Source organism: Corythoichthys intestinalis, chromosome 18 (genome assembly GCF_030265065.1).
Source record: "Corythoichthys intestinalis isolate RoL2023-P3 chromosome 18, ASM3026506v1, whole genome shotgun sequence".
NCBI classification, from domain to species: Eukaryota; Metazoa; Chordata; class Actinopteri; order Syngnathiformes; family Syngnathidae; genus Corythoichthys; species Corythoichthys intestinalis.
This window is the reverse complement of record NC_080412.1, coordinates 47735741-47757394: the sequence shown is the minus strand read 5'-3', so window position 1 is coordinate 47757394 and position 21654 is coordinate 47735741. Positions and strand designations below refer to the sequence as shown.

Below are 21654 nucleotides of genomic sequence, written 5' to 3'. Positions count from 1 at the left end.
AATAACTTTCCATCTTTCTCAGAAATGCTCAACTGCAAAAAAATACCAAAAACGACTTTCTTTTTGACTTATTTATTTTCCTCACTTAGTTTATTTTCCACGTTTATTGAATGACTTTTCACTAGTTGAAAACATGAAACAAGTGAGGAGTCCCAATGAACAAATGATTCTCTTTCGCTTCCGGCTCGGGAAATAGCGCCTCCCGCGGTCAGCATTGAAAGCGCCGCCTTGGATGTTTTGGTTGCATAGAAACCACGACAACAGTAAGGGAGAAAGCAGTAAAGTGCACAAAATCTCTGAAGTAAGGCAGAAAGTCCTCACGCGCCGCACGGATCAACAGGCCACACACGTCCCATTGAAAAGACTTCAGCGCCTCCCTGAGTCTCGGAGCGGAGAAGAGCGGACGGACTTTTGGTTTTGCCGCTCTTTGCCCTGCCTAGCTAAAAAGGGCAGAGCTGGACGCTGTTGGATTGGTCAGCGCGCCAGTGTGTCGCGGGCAGAGGTGGGTAGAGTAGCCAAACTGTATGAGTAGCGTTACTTCAAAATAATTTGACTCAAGTCAAGAGTAGTTGTGCAAAAATTGTACTCACGTACGAGTCAAAAAGTATTGGGTGAAAAGAATACTCAAGAGTAACATTGTGAGTAACTGCTTTCAAGCTGATTTTTTTTAAACAATTTTTTACTCAGCACAATGTCATCTATATATAGTGTCACTATAGCCTATAACACGACCATATTCGGCAACAAACCCCCCACTTAAAAATCACCCAATTCAGTCTAGAAAACCTAAACAGAGCTTGAGTGCCCTCTAGTGGACGAAAATATGTCCTACTAATTGAAATGAAAACAATTATATCGCTGGTTTTCCACGGTCTATTGATACTGGGAGAGAACATATTCTTCAAAAAGGAACTCAAGTAAATGTAACGCATCACTACCCACCTCAGGCTGCGGAAAATATCCAATCTCACTTTTTTAGAACTTTTTTTTTTTAAAACGATGGAAGAAGGAACCAAATTGACCTGCTGACCGAAATGTTTTGAGACATTTTTGTAAGCCAGGTGCCAGGGTTTTCCATGTGTAATATGTGGCCAGGTTCAATAAAGGTTGGGGTGAAAAAAACAGGTGCGCAATAGCGGTCCAGTTCCAATCAGAAAGAAGACAACTGACAACAGCAGATTTTTGCCAAAGGAAGAAACCCGCGGACGAGCGCAGAGGCGTCCTCGTGGCTTACGTTGGACGCGGACCGCTCAAAGTTCAGGCTACGCTCTCGTCTTCCCGGCGCGTCGAGCTAGCTCCGCCGACGTCCGGAACGGTTCCGCACCGTTCTTCCTCTTCCGCCTCCTCCGATAGAGAGTACATTTTCCGGCTGAGTTCCGCTGGCCCGGCCCGACGGACGTCTCCCCCCCGGCGGCGGCAGGCCCCGCGTTGATGCCGTTTGCGGAAGAGAGCGAAGTCGCCGCAATCGTCGACGGAGCTCCGAGTGTCGCTCGGCGAGGGGGCGGCGCCGTTAGGGAGCCCGTTAAGGGCTCCTGGGTTCCGGGCGGCGGAGGCCACCCGTCGGAGGAGGGAGGCGGCCGCTTTGAAACGCTCGCTTTTGACTGGCGCGCGGGCCGCTATCTCCAGAGAGACGTCGGGGTGAGCCGGGACTGACTCTGACAAGCTGCCGGGGCTGGCGGCGAGGGGGCCGGCGGCGATGGGCCCGCCGTCTCGGCCCACTTGCGGTACCGGTCGGCCCGTCTTCATCATGCCCATCACCTCGTAACGGAAGCTGGAGATGTCCTGTTTCAGCTCCTGTCGGACGACCCTCGATCAGTGTTTTCAAATGTGATTCTGTGCCAAGTGCCCGTTCAGTTAGGGCGACCGACAGTCCTGGATTGGGCGGGACAACCCGGAAGTTCTGAAGTTCTGACAGTCAGAACTTCCCTCTGCCCAATCTGGGACTGTTGGCAACCCTATTCACAGTAGACGTGGAGGAGCTCACCTTAAAGTTATCTTCGGTCAGGCCCTCCTCCGTCTTGGCGTCTCGGATCATAGCGGCCACATAGCGCTTCACCAGGTTCCTCAGCACCTCCTGCGCATACGCATCCATCCATCAAAGAGGTCATCTGCACCTTTTCAACTCGGTGCCGCTCGTCTCCGTGGAAACGTCACGGCCCGTTAGGCGGCAGAGAAATGGCGAGCGGAGGAAGAAAAGAAGAAAAAGACCATCCCCCCAAGCTCCCCGTGGAGGCGCACAAATAGACCCCACTGATTGGTGATGTGACTCATCACTGATGTCTTCCAGCAGCAGATGGAAAGGCGCAAATATAGATATACAGGCAAGGGGTGGGGCCTACCTGGTACTGATGGTTTATTCTCAGGTTCTCTGCAGCCCGCCTCTGCAAAGGAGAGAGATGAACTCACTTTATACGACTGTGGCAAGTTTAGAAGTTCAGGAGCAGAGGTGGGTGGAGTAGCCAAAAATGAGTAAGAGTAGCGTTACTTCAAACTAATATTACTAAAGTAAGAGTAGACATCCCAAAAACGGGAATCAAGTACAAGTTAAAAAAAAAAAAAATGTTTGGAAGGAAGAATAATCAAGTCGTGACTAACATTGTGAGTAACTGCTTTCATTGTCTGATTTTGTGGGAAACAACGGTATATATATTTTTTCTCAGCAACTGTTATTATCATACTGTACTGTAACCTATTACATGGCTGTATTAGGCCACAAAAATCATTGAATTTACCTGTCCAAGGAGCATGAGTGCCCTCTAGTGGAGAACAAAAAAACGATCGTACCTTCATTTCTCCGTTGTCTTTCGGTGTAAAATAAAAAGTGCGAAATTGAGTAACGTTGACAGGCCGGCGTAATCGTAGGCTTGTTTGTGCTCATGTGAATGTATTGATTTCATGAAGTCATGTGATTATTTTGGCGACGTCTCATTGGTGAAAGTGGTAGAGGCACTGTCTGGCAAAATTAAGGTCGAATTTAATATGTAGTATGAAGATTTAACGACTGAGTTTCACCCACAGTAGTGTATTAAGAGTAGCTTTTCTTTCTCGTCAATCTACTCAAGTATGGCGTCTTAAAAATCTGATTATCTCCAAAAGTTACCGAAGTACATGTAACACCACCCACCTCTGTTCAGGAGAATAGGTTTTTCAGCCAAATCATTCCCTACCCCCAGCGTGCCGATGGTGTCGTGCCGGGTGGCGCCGTTTCCACGGCACGCTCGCATTTTGACCCAGCAAACCAGGTACCAGAAGGACTTGGGACTGGGGACGATGTTGAAGGGCGGCGGCAGGGTGGCCCCCTCCTCAAAGTAGCTCATCCAAAGCTTGGTCCTGGCGAACTTCCACTCGATGTCGGCGTGGTCCTGCATTTGGTTTTCAGTATTATTTCAACTCATAACGCAGATGACTTTGTAGCCCTTCCGCCCGCCGCTGACCGCGATGTGCTGGTAGGAGTTGTTCATCATGGCAATGAGCATGTTGAGCAGCACTACCAGGGAGATGATGTTGTACGTGCCAAACATGGTGGCGCCCACAAACTCGGTGAACTGGTGGTCGGCGTCCACGTTGGTCACGTACAAGCTGATCAGGCCGAAGATGGACCAGAATAGAGACTGCAGGGTCTCGAACAGCCTGTTTGAAATCGTCATCCTGAATTTCTAGAGCGCCGTGTTGGGCGGGGAGATTATTCAAACTCACGTGGAGAAGGCGTTATTCTGCTCCACGCATCTGATGCCCTTACATCTGCCCTTCTCGTCCGAGGCTTTGGTTTCGTAGTAGAAGTACAGCTGGTTCAAGCCGTTGGCAAAGGCCAGCAGGACCTGCGCCGGAGACAGATTTGAAGGCCTCGTTATCGTCTACTACTCCGCCGGCGGGCGGGTTTACCAGGCAGTAGATGAAGAGAAACTTGAGGATATCCAGCAGCATCCGCCCCAGGGAGATCTGCAGGGGTCCCAGGTGGGAGTTGGCCGTGAAGAGCGAGATGAGACGCAGGGAGCTGAAAATGTTGGCGATGGCGAAAACGGCCTCGGCGACCAGCGTCGGGTGCCACATCTCCCACTGGTTCCTGGGTTTATTGCCGCTGTACTGCAAGAAGAAGTCGGCCATAGTCAAGAATTTCCACGGTAGCAATCGGCAGGCGGGTACCTTGGTATAGGCTACGATCTTGAGGGAGATGGTGGCCAGGTAAAGAGAGTTCATGACAAAGTCCATGAGGTTCCACCAGTCGTGAACGTAGTCCTGGAAACCTCCGTCCCACATTTGTTTGATCTCGGCCCAGATGAAGCCTACAAACACACGCGTGAGGTTGTGACCCGTTTATGAAATGATTATGATATAATGTGGCCACGGGGTTATATTGTGGGGTTTTCAATCTTGGTCTCTGAGATAGTCGTGGCCTTGTTTCATTCCCGGTCTTGGGACACCCAGGAGCCTTTGATTTTGACCCGGGTCTATGGGATTTCTGCTCATGATTGCGGTTTGTGTACAACACTGTGTTTGAGTTCATAAAGTCCATGTTGTAAAAATAAGAAATCCCACACTGGTACTGAGAACACGTTAAGAGGTTACAAAACAGGTTAACGACACCACACGGTCAAGATGTGGCGCACTGGAGTTTAGGGAACTGTTCCTCACCCAGCACCCAGGGCAGGATCATCCACTCCACAGTGGTGGGCGCCGGGCCCTGACGGTCTTGCTCGGTGGTGACGATGTGCTGCGAGGCGAGCAGGAGCAAGAACAGGAAGGTCAGGTAGGACGCCGTGTGGCAGATGAACTTGATGAAGGGCTTGCGAATGAACAGGCCGTAGCGACTCTTGGGGGCCGTGAGGTAGCACACGGCGAACGCCGGGTACAGCAGCCCGATGAAGACGCACGTCAGGAACTTGCCGGCCCAGTGGCGTCGCCTCCAACCCGGGAACTCGTCGTACCAACGCGACGCCAGCAGCTGCTGGCAGTTTGGCTGCGCCACAAACTGACAAAAAAGATCTGGCTGTCACAGCATACAGACAAGTTTTTTCCCCCCTCCTATTTACTGCCCCCTACAGGACTGGAGTGGAACTCTACACTCAAAGGGGGCGCGTTATGATTGTTTTGGCCTCGGCAGAGGTCTGTTCCTGATCGAGGCACATTAGAGAGTTCAGATAAATGCACACGAAAACACACAATGTGAAGTCGAGCCACGAGATGCGTCGACCCGCATCGTCGGGTGCCAACTCTGCAGCCCGGTTACCATGGCAACTGGGGCTCCTCGTTCGTCCGTGTGTGTGCGGGCGCACGATCGCGACTGAAGTGACTCACATTAGGAGACGTAAAAAATGTCAAAGGAACACAAAAGTCGAGAAGAAAAGTGAAAAGCAAAGCCGACGTGTGTCAGAAGCGCCACTGAAAAGGCTTGACAAACGCCCACCGGCATGCCAGAGGAGACTCCCATCACGATGGGATGGTATGACATTCCGAGGAGTTGAGGTGATGTTACATGAGTTAATTCACTTTATGGAACATTGACATCATACATGAAGTCCTGTTGCTATTTTGAGGGTCTAAGTGTGTGAGTTTAGGAGGTTAAAACCAGGGTTGTTTTTGGCAGCCCTTTTCATCTTTACGATATAAATACTTATTCGTCACATTTTAGCCATTTCAAAATGGCTTAGTCTTCGTCGACAAATACTCAAGCAGTTTTCATTCAGTTACGGCGATAAATACTCAAGCGGTTTTAGTCTAGTTTTCGTCAACAAATACTTGAGTTGTTTATCATCTTGTTTTACTTGCTGGACTTTTATTGTGATGCGCTCTTTGTTTTACTTTATTTTTTAAATGTCATTGTATAATATTTTCCTGCCTTTTATTTATCTTGAGCCATGTTTTGTTGTAAAGCACTTTGAGGGCCTTTCGGGTTTTTGTAAAGGGCTATATAAATAAATTTGATTGATTGATTGATTGATTGATAGTGTTGCACTGATACCATAATTTGGCCCCGATACCTATACCGATACCTGGCTGTGCAGTATCCGCTGATAGCACTCTGTTTGAAATATAGTATATGGCGGAAAACAGACAAGACTGAAAAAGCAGTTTCTGCTCTTGCACTCCTCTTTAAAAGAAACTGCTGTATTTTAAGCTAAAACAACTGTTGTGTTTGATAGAACAATATGTCTATATGCTGCTATAGCAGATTCATGGCGCATGAAGCCCCCAAACTATTTTTAATTTGCCTGTTTTACCCTGAAAACCCCCGTTTACAGACGTCGGGCAACCGCTTTTGTTTCAACCCAGCCATAAAACGAAGGTAAGTAATTATATTTATTATTCAAAATGTCGTTTTTAGCTCAGAATCATTAATTGATGTCTCATATTTCGTTAAAAAAAAATAAAAAAATTATTCACTCACATATTTTTCAACAAATTATATCACAATGGAAAAAAATGGCGTCTGTAAAAAAAGTCACGGATATTTACCTCATAACTATCCCTTAGTTGTATTTTTTTGTTAGTCGCATATTCTCCGTTATGTTAGAAAAATAATCAATCCAAACAAAGAAAAATTGAAAAAAATATTGTTTAAAAGGGTAAATATTTGAAAATCTCGACCACTCCTTGATGTCTGCGATTTCTGCATCGCGACCCTTGTTATATGACCATGTTTCACCCGTAAAATCCCCAATAAATCCAGCTGTGGCCATTCACAGCTGTGTCTTCACACTCAGTGATACCCGTTACATGGAGTTTTTGGATCGAAACGAGGTAAGTACGTGATAATCTCGTTAAAGTCACGGCGTCTGTAATTCTGTTCTCGCGTGCTCTCACCTCCAGATAGGATTTTGCTGTTTTAAAAACAAAAAACAATGCCCTCCTGTTCAAAATTTTTCTTCCCCCCCAAAAATGGAGATTTGAAGCTTTCCAATGATGTATCACACATGCATATCGGACAATTTTGAAAGTGGGCTAAATTGGGGGTCTCAGAGCGGAACTCAAGGCCCCTTGAGTCTTTTCCGCCAAATACAGTATATATATATATATATGTATATATATACTGGACTGTCTCAGGAAATTAGAATACACAATATTCTAATTTTTTGAGACAGTCCTGTGTATATATACAGGACTGTCTCAGGAAATTAGAATACACAATATTCTAATTTCCTCTCGTTGTTTTCGTCTCCCAAGACACGTTTTTAGTTCATTATGGTGGTGAAAAAAATTGTTCGTCGACAAAATATTTTCATTATCGTTGACAAAAACCACAGTGGTTCAAATGGTTCCCCAGGCTTTGTTGTTGAACCGGATACATTCAAGTACCGCTTTTCTTTCTGTTCTATAAATATAGCTCAAACAGTACTTGAAAGTTAATGAAGTGATGTGTCCCCCAGGCTACGCTGCCTAAATAGGCTGCGGTAAAAATTAGCAGCAGAACGGAAGAAGAAAAAGATAAGCCGAACCCGCTTCTCCGTCTACGTGGAGGCGCGCTCGCCGGCTGTGACGGAAGCGTCAGAACACAAAGATCAGATCGGCATTAAAACCGCAGATTATCTCCCGGCCGCCTCACCACCTCGGTGGGATTACTTTCACTTGCTCTTGATCAAGTGCAGATGTGAGCGGCATGAGTATGGGACCTTTTTCGTCTTTTAAGGAGCAATACTTTCACTTCCGTTCCAGTTGTTCGACACGTAGTCATTGCGGACTCAGTCTCAGATGAACAAAATTTGTCCTGCCGTACAGACGAGTCCGTGATGGGGTCAAATTTCAAGTCTCAGTCTGGTCGATTAGCAAAAGATTCAGTCTCTGTCCCAAAAGTCTTGATCTCGACCACAACGATTCCTCATTTCGGGCGAGTCTCGGTCGTCGTCTAATTTCGACTGTCCCATTTTCTATTGACTTTCCGTTTCTCGTCCTGTTTGACACGACTTTTTGTCCAGAAGGCACACGAAACATACTATTATTCACAATTTGAAGTATTTTTAGAGCAACACGCCGGCCGCTTCCCGTTTTGGTTTCGTTTTGTACGACAGCCCGTTCAGGCGGCCGAGATCAACATCCTGGTGATATTTTATATCACGAGTAATCAATTCATCGTGCTTGTCCGACATTTGAGTGCTTCCCAGAAGGTCATCAACCCTCTCCTCGTGAGTCACTTTGGCATTTCTATTATAGTCAGGCTTGAGTGTTGCATAAACCGTAGAGCGTGTTTATGAGAGCTCTCAGCATAGACGCGAAGCGGCGAGCATCACAACTGAGAAAGGAGCCTTTTTTTTTTTTTTTTTTCTCGCGGTGTCCGAGTTCACTTTCCTCAGAGAAAATCTAGGCGCGAGTCCAAAGTATTGCGCCCGCCGCACACTTTTATCCTCGAGGCTCTGACGTTTTCTGGGAGAAATTCTCATTTAAACCAGTTTTTATCACACGACCAACGACTTTTCTTCTGAGCCGTGACGGTTAGCAGTTGATGCGAGGCGGGAGGAGCCGACGGTTCGTACCTCTTTTTGGTGGTATTTGATGGCCAACTTGAGTCTGGCCAGGTCTCCGTTGCCTTCCTCCTCCAGTAGGTTGACATCGTCTCTGTAGTTGAGGATCATCTCGAGCTCTCTGGAGCTTCTGGTCTGGTCCAGAAGGTCTTTGGCAAACTCTTTACACTGCTGAGACAACTCCTCGTACTCGGACTTGAACTCGTTTTCTACCTGAAACCCAGGAGCCTACGTTAAAACCTGGGACCGCTGCGTAGCATCTTGCTAGAGAGGTCACTTGATTTACACATTTAGTAGGCATGCCAAACACGTATCGTGAATAGACCCAGAAAAAGTCAGCCACTGTGCTTGGAACTTGGGACACGCGCAATCTAGTTTATGGGCTTTCTTACGAAGACCGCCACGATGGTACCTTGCTGAGTTCTTGCAGCTCCCAGCTGAGCCTGAAGGCGGTGAGGAAGGGGTCCTCGCTGGAGAGGGCGATGAGCGAGGGACTGGACAGCGCCTTGTAGATGTTGAGGCGCGAGCGCGAGTGTCGCAGGCTGTCCACGTCCGAGCTCGACACACACTCCACGCAGTTGCAGCGTACCTACGTACAAAAATGCAAATCCCCGTACGAATAATTGCGTGTCGGAACGCCGGACTTCCGAAGTGCTGGAGGCTCTGGAAATATGTACTGGAATACAGTACCGGTGTAGCGGAATGAGCTGGAATGATTCGTCCGAAATCTTCTTTTCAAGATGGGGGGGGGGAATGACCAAAAGTTCTGCCTAGATTATGGCTTGATTTGGCAGAGTGAGAAACTCTGAAACCTAGCAGATATGTTTATGACTATACTGTCGTGATTATTCCTTTCCTTAGCTTGTGTTGAACTTTACTAAGTCAGCAGCGTTTTCATCCGTTTGATCTGATTTGAAGGAAATCACTTCAAGCGGTGTCCACCCATTCATCGAGATAGGCGAGCCAAAGCGCCGTCTCGACTCGACTTGGGCCTACCTCGTGCGGCTGCGGCATGGACACGCCTTTCTGCACCAGAAGCTTGATGATCTCGTAGTTGTTGGTGTGCGCCGCCAGGATGACGGGCGTGATGTCCGGCGTGAAGTCCGAGAACTGCTTGTCCAGCAGGATGGGCGGAACCTTCCGGGGACAGGAAAGCGGCGTCGCTATCAGCAATTGGGCTTTAATCTTGCAAAAAGTTCCCTTCCAAATTGCACGGTGGCATCACAGAGAATTTTCATTCCTAAACAGCACTTTTCTTTTTCTCCATGAATAATGCATGAATGCTAATGACAAAATACAGAAAGTGCACGTCCACAATAACTTTCAGTCCTCATGTGAAAAATCCAGTTGCAAAATCTTCATTTCTGTCTTTGTCAATGCAACGTTTTTAGTATAGAGAGATCGGAGCTCATTTGTTACATGTGTGGTCCTTCTTGCCACCGTTTTTATTGGATTTGATTTTATTGGTGCAAATATTGGAGTACCCGGTGCCATTTTGCTTGAATCCACACTCAAACAATTAAGCGCGGCATCGTAATATTTTTTTCCCGGGTTTTCATGCCTGTGAAGCATCACTCCACCCATGTCCGTGCCCGAGTGAGACGACACTTGTGGCAGAACACTTTAAAAATTCCAAATATTTCAGAGGTGAAAAGTGAAGCTTGACAGTGGCGTGCATCAACATTTTAAAATTGTTTGAGGACGTTTTTAGGGGAAAAAAATTCAACGAACCCTGAGGCCCACCAGCGACTTTAATGTCTGTCATGATGGAATGATAAGTGCTTTTAGGCGCGAAAAGTTACGGAGTGACTTTTTTGCACTTTTGGCACCTCAGCGGCACGGTCAATAAAGCGGTCTTTCCCCAGACGTCCGCCAGGAGCACTCTCTCGACGCAGAAGCACTTAATACGGCACGAAGCTGAGGCTTTTTATCAGATGGAGCGTAAAGAGAGAGTAGATAAGCTTAATGTATGCGGCAGATAAGAGCGCGGGTTGACACGGTGAGTCTGCGCAAGGACCGCCGAGCCGAGCTTTTGTGGAACTTTGAAAGGCGCCAATAAGTCCACGCCGACACCGATTTGACATCAGACAAAAAGACATTAGTACAAGCCAAATGCACTTTTTTAAAATGCGCAATCCTATTTCGTATTATATTTTAGACACCTATTTACCTTCTCTGATGAAAAATACAGAAATGTCTTATTATTGGTGGAAGTGGCTAAGTGTTGTTGCTAAATATATTACATGTTAAATGATCATATTTCCCTTTTTTGGTTGTTGAGGAAATAAAAATGTGTTTTCCCCCTACCAATTAAAAAAGAAAATTCTAATATATATGAAATGAAGGATATAGAAATAAAATGAAGAGTTTATACAGTGCTGGCCAAAAGTATTAGCACCCCTGCAATTCTGTCAGATAATGCTGAATTTCTCCCATGATTGCAATTACAAATTCTTTGGTAGTAATATCTTCATTTATTTTGCTTGCAATGAAAAAACACAAAAGAGAATGGGGGGGGGGAAATGAAATCATTATCATTTTACACAAGACCCCAAAAATGGGCCGGAAAAAGCTATTGGCACCCTTTGAAAAATCATGTAATGCTTCTCTAATTTGTGTAATTAACCGCACCTGTTACTTACCTGTGGCACATAACAGGTGGTGGCAATCACTAAATCACACGTACAGCCCGTTAAAATGGATTAACGTTGACTCAACCTTTGTCCTTGTGTGTATCACATTGAGCATGGAGAAAAGAAAGAAGACCAAAGAAGTGTCTGAGGACTTGAGAAGCAAAATTGTGAGGAAGCCTGGGCAATCTCAACACTACAAGTCCATCTCTAAAGACCCGGATGTTCCTGTGTCTACCGTGTGCAGTGTCATCAATAAGTGGCACGGTGACTAACCTCCCGAGATGTGGATGGAAAGGAACAATTGATGAGAGATTTCAATGAAAGATTGTGTGGATAGTGGATAAAGAACCTTGACTAACATCCAAACAAGTTCACTGTCCCGCAGTCCGAGGGTACGACAGTGTCAACCTGTACTATCCGTCGGCGTCTGAATGAAAAAGAACTTTCCCAGGAAGACCCCACTTCTGACCCAGAGACATAAAAAAGCCTGGCTTGAGTTGGCCAAAACTTACCTGAGACAGCCAAAAACACGTTGGAAGAATGCTCTCTGGTCAGACGAGACAAAACATGAGGTTTTTGATAAAAGGCATCAACATAGAGTTTACGGGAAAAAAACGAGGCCTTCAAAGAAAAGAACATGGTCAAACACGGTAGAGGTGCCCTGTTATTTTGGGGTTGCTTTGCTTCCTCTGGCACTGGACTGCTTAATCGTGTGCATGGCATTATGAAGTCTGAAGACTACCAACAAATTTTGCAGCATAATGTAGGGCCCAGTGTGAGAAAGCTGGGTCTGCCTCAGAGGTCTTCCAGCAGGACAATGACCCAAAAGCACTAGAAAATGGTTTGAGAGAAAGCACTGGAGACTTCTAAATTGGCCAGACCTGAATCCCATAGAACATCTGTGGAGAGATCTGAAAATGGGACCCTTCAAATCTCAGACCTGGAGCAGTTGGCCACAGAAGAATGGTCTAAATTTCCAGCAGAGCATTGTAAAAATCTCATTGACGGATACCGGAAGTGGTTGTTCCCAATTATTTTGTCTAAAGGTTGTCCTAGCAAGTATTAGGCTGAGGGTGCCAATACTTTTGTCTGGCCCACTTTTTGAGTTTTGTGTAAAATTACTACCAAAGCATTGGTAATTGCACTCATTTTCTGGGAGAAATTGAGCATTATCTGACAGAATTGCAGGGGTGCCAATACTTTTGGCCAGCACTATATGTATACAGTATATATATATAAGAATTGACACATTTATGAGCAAAATGATCATATATTACAAAATACTCCCTTTTTCCAAGTAGTGACTAGTAAATGAATTTTGAAAAATACTCGTAAAGCGCAAACATCACATTGTTGAAAGAAAATAACTTTTTCCCCCATTTTTTCTCCCCCCTTCTGACCCAATTCAGTGTGGCAATGTTTCCCTCGCTCTGGATTTATGACCGCTGGCGGCACTTTTCTAATGGAAAAATGACTCCGAAACCAACTGACCGCTCAGCAGGAAAAGTGCAGCGCTATTAAATCCGAACTCAACAAACAAACAAACACGTTTTTTTTTTTTTTTTATCAAATTGTTTTGGATCTGCAGAATCAGCGGAAAGCGTTGATTGGTATCTTCCTCAAAAACTCATCGCTGCACTTTTTAGCTTTAGAGTTTTCCCTTTTTTTTTTTTTTTTTTTATAAACCCTGTATTAAGTGGGTTTCTACTTTTTGGGGGGAATTTTTTGATGTAATTTTAGTTTTTTTTTTTCTACCCCAAAGATAATGTTTTCATATTATTTTTTCAAATTTGATTTGACTTCAGAGAGTGAGTTTTTTTGTTGTTGCGGAAATGCTTCTTTATAGATTAACCTTTATTTATTCCAGTATTTGTTGTATTTGGTTGTTTTCATCATTGATGAAAACTTTTCGTAGAGCAACAACCAGAGGTGGGTAGAGTAGCCAAAAATTGGTCTCAGGTAAGTAGCGTAGTCATCTAAAAAATGTACTGAAGTACAAGTCAAAAAGTATTCAGTGAAAAGAGTACTCAAGTCATGGGTAACATTGTGAGTAACTGCTTATAATGTCAGATTTTTTAAAACGAAGGACATTTTTTTTTCCATTTATTTGAACTGTTGTCATTATACTGTACTATCACCTATTACATGACTATACTAGGCCAAAAAATACACAAAAAACTTCCAACTAGCAAAATGAAACATAAATTGTCCAAAGAGCAAGAGTGCCTTCTAGTGGAGAAATATATTTCCTACCATGAAATTAAAATATCTCCGTGATCTTTTCATGGCAAATACAAACCGGGAGAAATAGTTGAACTGACTCTATGTCAAATAGTTCCGTTTTTACGGCACTTTCATGATTAAACATGCCGGCGTAATCGTAGTACTTGCGATGGCAAGGTCACGCGACCGTATCGTTACGTCTGATTGGCATCATGGAGTCGTGATTATTGTTGTTGCGACGTCTCATTGGTGAAACTGCTGTGCTGGAGAGAATCAAGTCAAATCTAATATGTAAAATACAAATGTAACGACTATAGTGCAGGCCAAAGGTGTGGTCTTTGTTCTTCACAAATCTACTCAAGTAAAAATGACTACCTACATTTTTCTCCAAAAGTAAATGTAACACGTTACTAGCCACTTGTAGCAAGAATTGAACTCTGTTGCTTTTTACGTATTGCATTGAAAGGGCTCTGACTCATTCTAATAAAGCAAAGAGACAGACGTCTGCTTCCGTCATTGAGGTGTGCCAGAGTCTCATTGAACTATTTTAGCGGCGGCCGGCGCACACGCGTGTCTCACGTCCAGAGGAAACATTTTGGCCGGGAGATCACACGGCAAACGCCTGAAAGCGTGTCACGCTCTTTTGTCTCTGTGTTCCTATTCAACCTTTTTTTTGGTCTTTTCATTCCTCTCCGCAATGCTTCAAAAAGAAAATTTTGAGTCGAAATGTACCGGCGGCGGGATTAAAAGGCTGAGTACGCGTGATCTGTACAATCAGTCATTTTAGCGGTCGGATTTGATTTTGCCGGCCAATCGTCGGTCCCATCAAAGCAAGGCGCTCACCTGCACGCCGCCGCTCGGCTTCTTGTGGTTGAGCAAAAGCTCGACGGCGCCCACCACCTCTTTGCAGATGGCGTGCAGCAGGGCGTCGCCCACGTAGACGCCGAAGCTCAGCAGCAGCTCGATGATCTCCAGGTTCTCGTTCTCGATGGCGATGAGCAACGCCGTGCGGCCCAGCGGGTCGATGCAGTTGATGTTGATCTTGAAGTAGATCTCCGCCTCCTGCCGGGAAATCCAAAGGGCGCTGGACGGAGAGGCTCGAGGGAATCGGCGGTCGGAGTCCCTCCCACCTGCAAGGCCTGCTTGACGCTGGCGTAGTCGCCCTTCTCCACGGCGCCCAGGTAAGCCTTCTCCAGCGTGGACAGCTCCGACTCGGCCCGCACGATCCTCAGCGGGATGCGGTCGCGGTACGACGAGCTGTCCGAGCGCCGGTAGTACAACTGGGACATGGCCCCGCCCCGGCGTCGACCTCTGCTAACGCCCGCCGACCGCTGCCGATCGATGCTGCGGAGAGCCGTTATTTGACCTTTAAATATATATTTGGTTCCGAGGACCCAGGTTATTTCCAGAACTACAAATATCCAGTGCTCCTGAAGTTACCGGGTATTTAGATAGAAAATGCAACTAGCTCTTACCTTAGCGGTCCTCGAGAGCTTGTTTTCCATGTCTCCCTCCAACACACCTGAATCAAACCATCAGGATCCTTATCAGGCTCTTGCTGATGAGCTGATCATTTGATTCAGGTGCGGTAAAGGCATGGAAAACAAGCTCTGTCCCCTGCCTTAGAGCAATCACGCTTAAAACAACAGCCACTTATCCACTCACTGTTGGCCATTTCACTGCTTTTTGACCTGGCAATTCCAATGAGCGAGTGGACAAACTGCACAGACAAAGGTTTCTGCAACTAAATCTAAGCATCGGACAAAGGTTTTTGGTACTTGAAATCTTGAACAATGAAAGGTGAGCAGAAGAAGTAAAATACCAAAAATAAGAAATCCATTGCTCTTTCTTTCTGTCTGTAAATGTTAACGATGGCCGCGCTAAGCTAATAGCAATTAGCGGCACCGGTAATGAAATTAGCTTTAGCTGGCGGCTTCTGGATCGACAGGCGGGCCCGACGCGGTCCAGACGTAAAACCCCGTTAAGCGCGCTAATTGATTGACAGCGGCTGCGGTTGCCTGGCGACTGCTGCAAAAAAAACGCTGATGCTTCCAGCGCTTTTCTTTTTTCTTTGACCCTCCCTCCCCGATGGCAAAGTGCCCTCCCTCACAAGGAAATGTCTCATAAAGTGAGCCATAAAGTCAAGTGACCAACACAGTGGAGAAAACAAGACAGTGCCTTAAAAGGCGGCATAAAAGTTAGGATCTTTTTTTCCCAATGTAAACCGATGAGCGAGATACTACTGTACATCTCACATCCAGGAACAAAACCTAACCAAAAATTTAACAAATGTTTTTGTTGTTGTTTCCACGCAAAGATTTGACTTTCTCTATGTGACTTTTGGACCCTGTTCTATTAGATTTGTTTGTTTGATCCTGGCTCGTGTCTATTTTTCTTCTTTCTGTTTTGTCTCATCACTAATTGTTTACTAATCAGCTTCCCTCAGCGACAAAATATTTTCTTGCTGCCGCCGTCACGATTCTTCTCGGGTTTGAGTTTTGCGCCTCCATGTGACGGGTCCGTTTTCAGGAAGGACAACGTGTTCTAGGTCTGAAAAATGTTCCATCTAAGCTGCGCGCAATTGCGCATTGCCTGCACATACTTAATGACGCACAAGAAAATCTATGCGGCGCACAAAATAAAATTCAACAGAAACGTAGCATATCTGGAAAAAAATGCTACTTCCAAAATGAGTAGAAATGTACTTGAATGAGATAAGATTTGCTTATAACAAGAAGATTTTGCCAATGGAACAAGCATTTTTTTGTCTTGGTAAGAATTTTTACAGTAAGATATCCATCCTGAATGGATGTCTTGTTTTAGGAAGAAGACACATTTTTTAAATTCGTTTTAGAAGTGACATTTTTTGCAGTCTATGACTACTGTCTGTCAGCACCGCAGTGATGTGTCAGTGCCACGCTCCAATTTGTGCGTTCGATATGGCAACGCAACGCTCCCATTGGTGGAGAAAAATGAGTTTGACTCCCGTGCTGATTTACTGAAGCGCTACTGTTATTTATTGTTATTTAATTACGCTAAGAAGAAGGGAATTTAACTAGTTTTTAGGAGGTGTGTTTTTGCAGTACAGCTGCTCGGACACGGAGAATAGGACTCTTGAGTGAACAGTTTTAATCTGAGATTTTGATATAATGTACTCCCATTGTGGTTGTTCGTTTATTAACTCACTCATGCCACAACTGGACATTAACCAGGCTAAAGCAGGACTCTTCCGATGGTTTAAGCAGGACACTCACCTATAACACAGTACACATCTGAAGAACAAGGAGATTTTGGTCTTTTTCATTTTAAGTGGGCCAAATTAATTGTATTAAAAGTAACCTCATGAAAATTGCTGCTGTAATTCAAAAGTTCCAGCTTCATCACCTTGTCAAGAATCTGCATTGGACAAGGTGATGATGCTGGAACCTTTGTTTGTTGCTGTTCCAGTGAGATTTACAAAGATGGTTGCCTGAAGAAAACCTCAAACTTCCCTTGATGATATGGGGCTGCATGTCAGGCAAAGGCACCGTGGTTCAATCTTCAATAAATGCAAAAGTTTACATTGAAATTTTAGACAGCTTTCTTATCCTTTCAATTGAAAATGTCATTTTCCAAGATGACAATGCATCATGCCACAGAGCTAAAACTGCTAAAGCATTCCTTGGAGAAAGATTCATCCAGTTGATGTCGTGACCTGCAAATAGCCCAGATCTCAACCCTATTGAAAACCTGCGGTGGAAAAAAAAAAGGTCCACAGCGAGGCTCCGACCTGCAAGGATGATCTGGCAACTGCGAGCAAAGAGAGTTGGCACCAAATTGATGAAGAATACTCATCAAGTCCATTCCTCAGAGACTGCAATCTGTCATAAAAGCCAGAGGTGGTGCTACTAAATACTAGAGTTGTGTTTTGATTGTTATTTCTTTGTTTGTTTCTCATGATTCCATATTTTTTTCCTGAGAATGGAGTGATTCCATATATATTTCCCTGCACTTTCTGTATAAAAGTAACACTTACTGACCACCACCATGTTTTTTATTCATATCTGAATGCTAAAGAGTTTATTTAAAGCTTTTTATTCTAAGTTTGTCATACATGATAAAATGTCTGAGTGAGTGCTTGTCCGAGACTGGTGATAGCATACTTTTTGCTAGGGGTTGTCGCCTGGAAACATTTTCTATTCTTTTGAGGATTTACAAATGTCAAGGGCTAAATGTTCGATGCCTCCAATAGACTGGTTAGAACGTTTCAGTTCCAGAAACTGACAATAACTGCATTAATAAGTATAATCCATTTGAACTTGGAGGGCTGCCAATGATGGAAATCCAATATATTTGAACTGAAAGGGTTGGCAGCAATGGAATAAATGTCATCAGTCAATGGCAGCCAGTGAGTTCACGAGGCGTGAATCTTACCTTCTTATCGCGACACATTTGATCCGGATCAGATCTGGATTCATTCGATAACGGCCAATGTAAATGCCACGTGTACCGTTGAACACACGAGACCACCTTGCGTAATCATTTTAACAGCCCATTGAGTGTGATCAAGCGACATATGACTGCAGTCTCCGCATTGTTTGATCCTGCATCCGTCCCTCTGGTGTAAGAGGGCGACTTATAATCATGACACTTTTCTGGGCTCATTGTGAGCTTATGCCAAGACACACACACACACACACACACACACACACACACACACACACACACACACACACACACACACACGCAGCTGCTGCAGTGGCAGTGAAAAAAAGCAACATATAAAAAGAAAATGTCCAGCTTGATTTGTGAAAGTTGTGTGTGCGTGCGCTACTGTTTATGCGCATTTTTGATGGCACGTGTCATCGTAAGAGTCCATTAAAGCAGATCACTAGCACATGAAGAAAGCTGAGTAGTGGGGAGGGAAAAGCACCCACCTCGTTGATGTTGCACATGGGAACTTCGTTCAGCCGGAACACTCTGGAATTTTTTTTTTTGTCAATTATATCCGTAAGAGGACGCGCACCTCCGTCTCCTCTTCCTCATCATCATCATCATGCCCCCGACACTTGCGATTCGCACGTCCGCAAGCGCCACCGGACCGCCGCGCTCGATCACGACTCTCTCGCCGAGGACTTTGGTTAGGGAGTGCGGGAGAGACGCAGAGACTGAGAGAGAAAGAGACGGAGCGAGAGAGAGAGACGCAGTCCCCTCGTCACCCCCTCAAAGTGCGCCTGTCGTTCGTGTACACACGCGCCTGCTCGCAGCCACCTGTTGGAAGGAGGAAGACGATGACCAAAAGAAACAGGAGATTCAATATGCATTCATTCGTTGGCCGCAGACGTCCAGTCTTCCAATCGGTCCCTTCCCTCCCTGTCCAAGTTATTGGTCGTCGGTGGTTTTTTTTTTTTTTTTTTTGGGGGGGGGGGGGGGGGGGCGCTGCGCCTGCTGTGTTTACAGTCTGCGAGCCAGACCCCAGCAAGCATGAGAGAGTTTGTGTGGGAGGAGGAATGTAGGTTAGGAACATCTATTCTTGATGAACAGTGCCAGATCAAAGCAGAGATTTGGCTGAGTTGCATTGCCTTATAGTTCAGTGTGGGTGCACAATGATAAAAGGGTGAACACTGAGCCCTGCGGCACTCCGCAGAATCTTTGTAAAAGCTGACATTCTATTCAATTCAATTCACTTTTATTTGTTCAGCCCGATATCACAACAAGGTTATCTCAAAGGGCTTTGCAGAGGCAATGTGATACAGCAGATGAAATAAATAGAGATGAAATGAATAAAGGTCAAGTCCTGGGCATCCCGCATCCTTTGTCGGCAAGGAAAAACTCCAAAACTCTTTGGGAGAAATGAGAAACCTTGGGGAGTACCACAGTCAGGAGAGATCCACTCCCAGGACGGATAGACTGGATGCACCAGGACTGCTAATGGGAATTAGCAGGCCAAGTTACAGTCTGTAAAGTTGCAATAGAGTAAGGGAACAAGAAGAGGTCCATCTAGCCAGATGAGACGGGGGTGGCAACGAGGACGTCCATCCAGCCAGTGGTCTGGATAGTCAGGAAGGCTGCAGCTGAAAAATAGCCCCTCCCTAGAGAGGGGACACCCGGTGACTAGTCAACTAGATATTAAAATTAGAAAATAGAAATAAAGTAAGACAAGAGGTAGGTAGAGTAAGAAAAAGGAGATAGGACTCAGTGGCTGTACTTCCCCCAGCATTATAGCTTCTAGTGCAGCTTAGACTGAACTGTGAGTCTAGTCAGATTTCAACTAGCCTGACCATAAGCTGTGTCAAATAGGAACGTTTTTAGTCTAATCTTAAGTGTACAGACTGTCTCGGCTTCTTTAATACTAGCTGGAAGCTGATTCCATAAAACAGGAGCTTGGTGGCTAAAGGCTGTAGCTCCGACTGTACTTTTGGAAACCCTGGGAACTACCAGTAGACCTGCATTCTGAGAACGGAGTGTTCTGTTGGGGTGGTATGGAACCAGAACATTGGTGAGATAAGATGGCCCCAACCTGTTAATGGTCTTAAATGTAAGAAGTAGGATTTAAAATTTAATACTAAACTCGACTGGAAGCCAGTGAAGGGCCTGGAGCACAGAGGTGATGTGCTCTCTTCTATTAGTTCCTGTTAAAAGTCTTGCTGCTGCGTTCTGGACTAGCTGAAGACCTATCAGAGAACTTTTAGGACAAGCTGCAAGTAGGGAGTTACAGTAATCCAATCCAGATGTAATGAACGTGTGAATTTTTCTGCATCGTTTCTAATTTGGGCTATGTTGCGCAGGTGAAAAAAGGACGTTCTGCAGGTTTGTTTAATATGAGCTTTAAATGATAAGTCTGGGTCAAATAGAACTCCTAGGTTTTTAACTGTGGTGCTGGAGGCTACATTTACATTGTCCAGACTGACTGACTGGGCAGTTAGAGTCTCTCACACTTTTTGGGCCTATTATAAGGACTTCTGTCTTTTCAGGGTTAAGTAGAAGATAATTAGTGTTCTCCGTTCATTTGCAGAAAAACACACAGGCAGGAGATGTTAACCTTTTTCTCCCCCCGCAGTTAGCACATTTCTAAAGGCAAAACCCTGTGTGTGACGCACACATTCAGAAGCATTCAACATTTTCACTTTGGTCGGATGCATAGGCGGAGTTTGACTTATGGGGCAGGAGGGGCACAACGTGTTGATGACCCCGAAACGCAGTGTCAGCTGTGAAATTAACTTACAAGAATATTTAGAGTAATAAGTTGACAATGAGCGTTTTTTGTTTCTCATCATTCTTGAAGGGAATTCTAAATCAGGCTGCTTAGGCAATTCTTTTCGCCAAGATCGTCATCCATTGAATAAGGTGCGCCCGCCGGTGTCGTGCCAATGTAGTTACCCCTGGCAAAAATTGTATCCCCTGGGCGGAGGCATATGGAGGTAGATTTCTGTCTTAAGTATTCAATCAAAAAAAGTTGCTTCAATCAAAATATATATTTCCAACCAAAAAAAAAAAAAAAAAAAAAAAGTCGCTTCAATCTAAAAAAAAAAAATGTATTTGAAACTCCAAAAAAAAAAAAAAAAGCATGTGAAAGCTATTTTGCTTTGATTGATTGATTTTTTTCTTTTCTTTTTTGATTGCAGTAATGTTGATTTGTGTTTGGGCCACATTTTGACTAGGACATTTTTGTATATTTTATTCAATCAAAAAAGAAGTTGCTTTATAAAAAAATATATTTTCAAAAAGAAAAATCACTTCAATCAAAGAAAAGAAGAATTACAATCAATGAAAAAGTTTTTGACTGCAAAAAAATATTTCATATTTAAAAATTTGCTTACTAGTAATTTTTCATATTATGGGTACGACATTGGTGTCTAAATCATTCAATCCCCAAAAAAGGTGCTTCAATCAAATATTTTCAATCAAAGAAAAAAATTCATTTGAAAAATAAAATTGCCCTCCTCTAATATATATATACTGTATATATATATATATATATATATATTTTTTTTTTATTATATGCAAAGCAAATGACCGTCTAACGTGCTAGTCACATGATCTGTTCGAAAAACAATTTTGACCCATTATAAAAAATATATATTTTTTGTTCATTTCATTCATTTTTGTAAAAGTTTTAAAATCCGCATATGGTCAGATGTTCTTAAAACAATTGTCGTTTCTGACGTGAAGCTGTTTTTTTTGTGTGCGGACGATAGGCCAAACTGTAGAAAACGAACCGAACGACACGACAATTTTTAAAGGTCACAAGAAGAGGTCCATTTTAAATCTCGAAAGTGAACGCAGGTCAGGTGATCAATTGTCCGACGCTAGAGCAAGATCTTTAGGTCATAACTGGAAATGCCAGACGGAGCCGAGTGGCCGGC

The 21654-nt window shown here is 44.5% G+C and overlaps 1 protein-coding gene across 1 annotated transcript; it reads right to left on the bottom strand.

Annotated features, from left to right (window-relative positions):
• Window positions 1-56: 56 nt before the first annotated feature.
• LOC130906355 (short transient receptor potential channel 4-like) lies at window positions 57-18681 on the bottom strand. Its single transcript, XM_057820611.1, has 15 exons — window positions 18226-18681; window positions 14440-14653; window positions 14153-14371; window positions 9450-9590; window positions 8866-9042; window positions 8466-8666; window positions 4633-4969; window positions 4144-4283; window positions 3883-4083; window positions 3697-3818; window positions 3435-3630; window positions 3168-3362; window positions 2340-2381; window positions 1985-2074; window positions 57-1794 (listed from the first exon to the last, which is right to left on the bottom strand). The coding sequence occupies exons 2-15, from the start codon at window positions 14596-14598 to the stop codon at window positions 1258-1260; spliced, it is 2757 nt and encodes a 918-aa protein (XP_057676594.1). The 5' UTR covers window positions 14599-14653; window positions 18226-18681; the 3' UTR covers window positions 57-1257.
• Between the last annotated feature and the right edge of the window lie 2973 nt (window positions 18682-21654).

Coding starts and splice junctions, on each gene's coding strand:
- LOC130906355 (XM_057820611.1), bottom strand. CDS start 14,598: ATGTCCCAGTTGTACTACCGGCGCTCGGACAGCTCGTCGTACCGCGAC. Junction 4,084..4,143: donor AGATCGTAGCCTATACCAAG/GTACCCGCCTGC, acceptor TTCTTCTTGCAG/TACAGCGGCAATAAACCCAG. Junction 3,819..3,882: donor TTCTCTTCATCTACTGCCTG/GTAAACCCGCCC, acceptor TCTCCGGCGCAG/GTCCTGCTGGCCTTTGCCAA.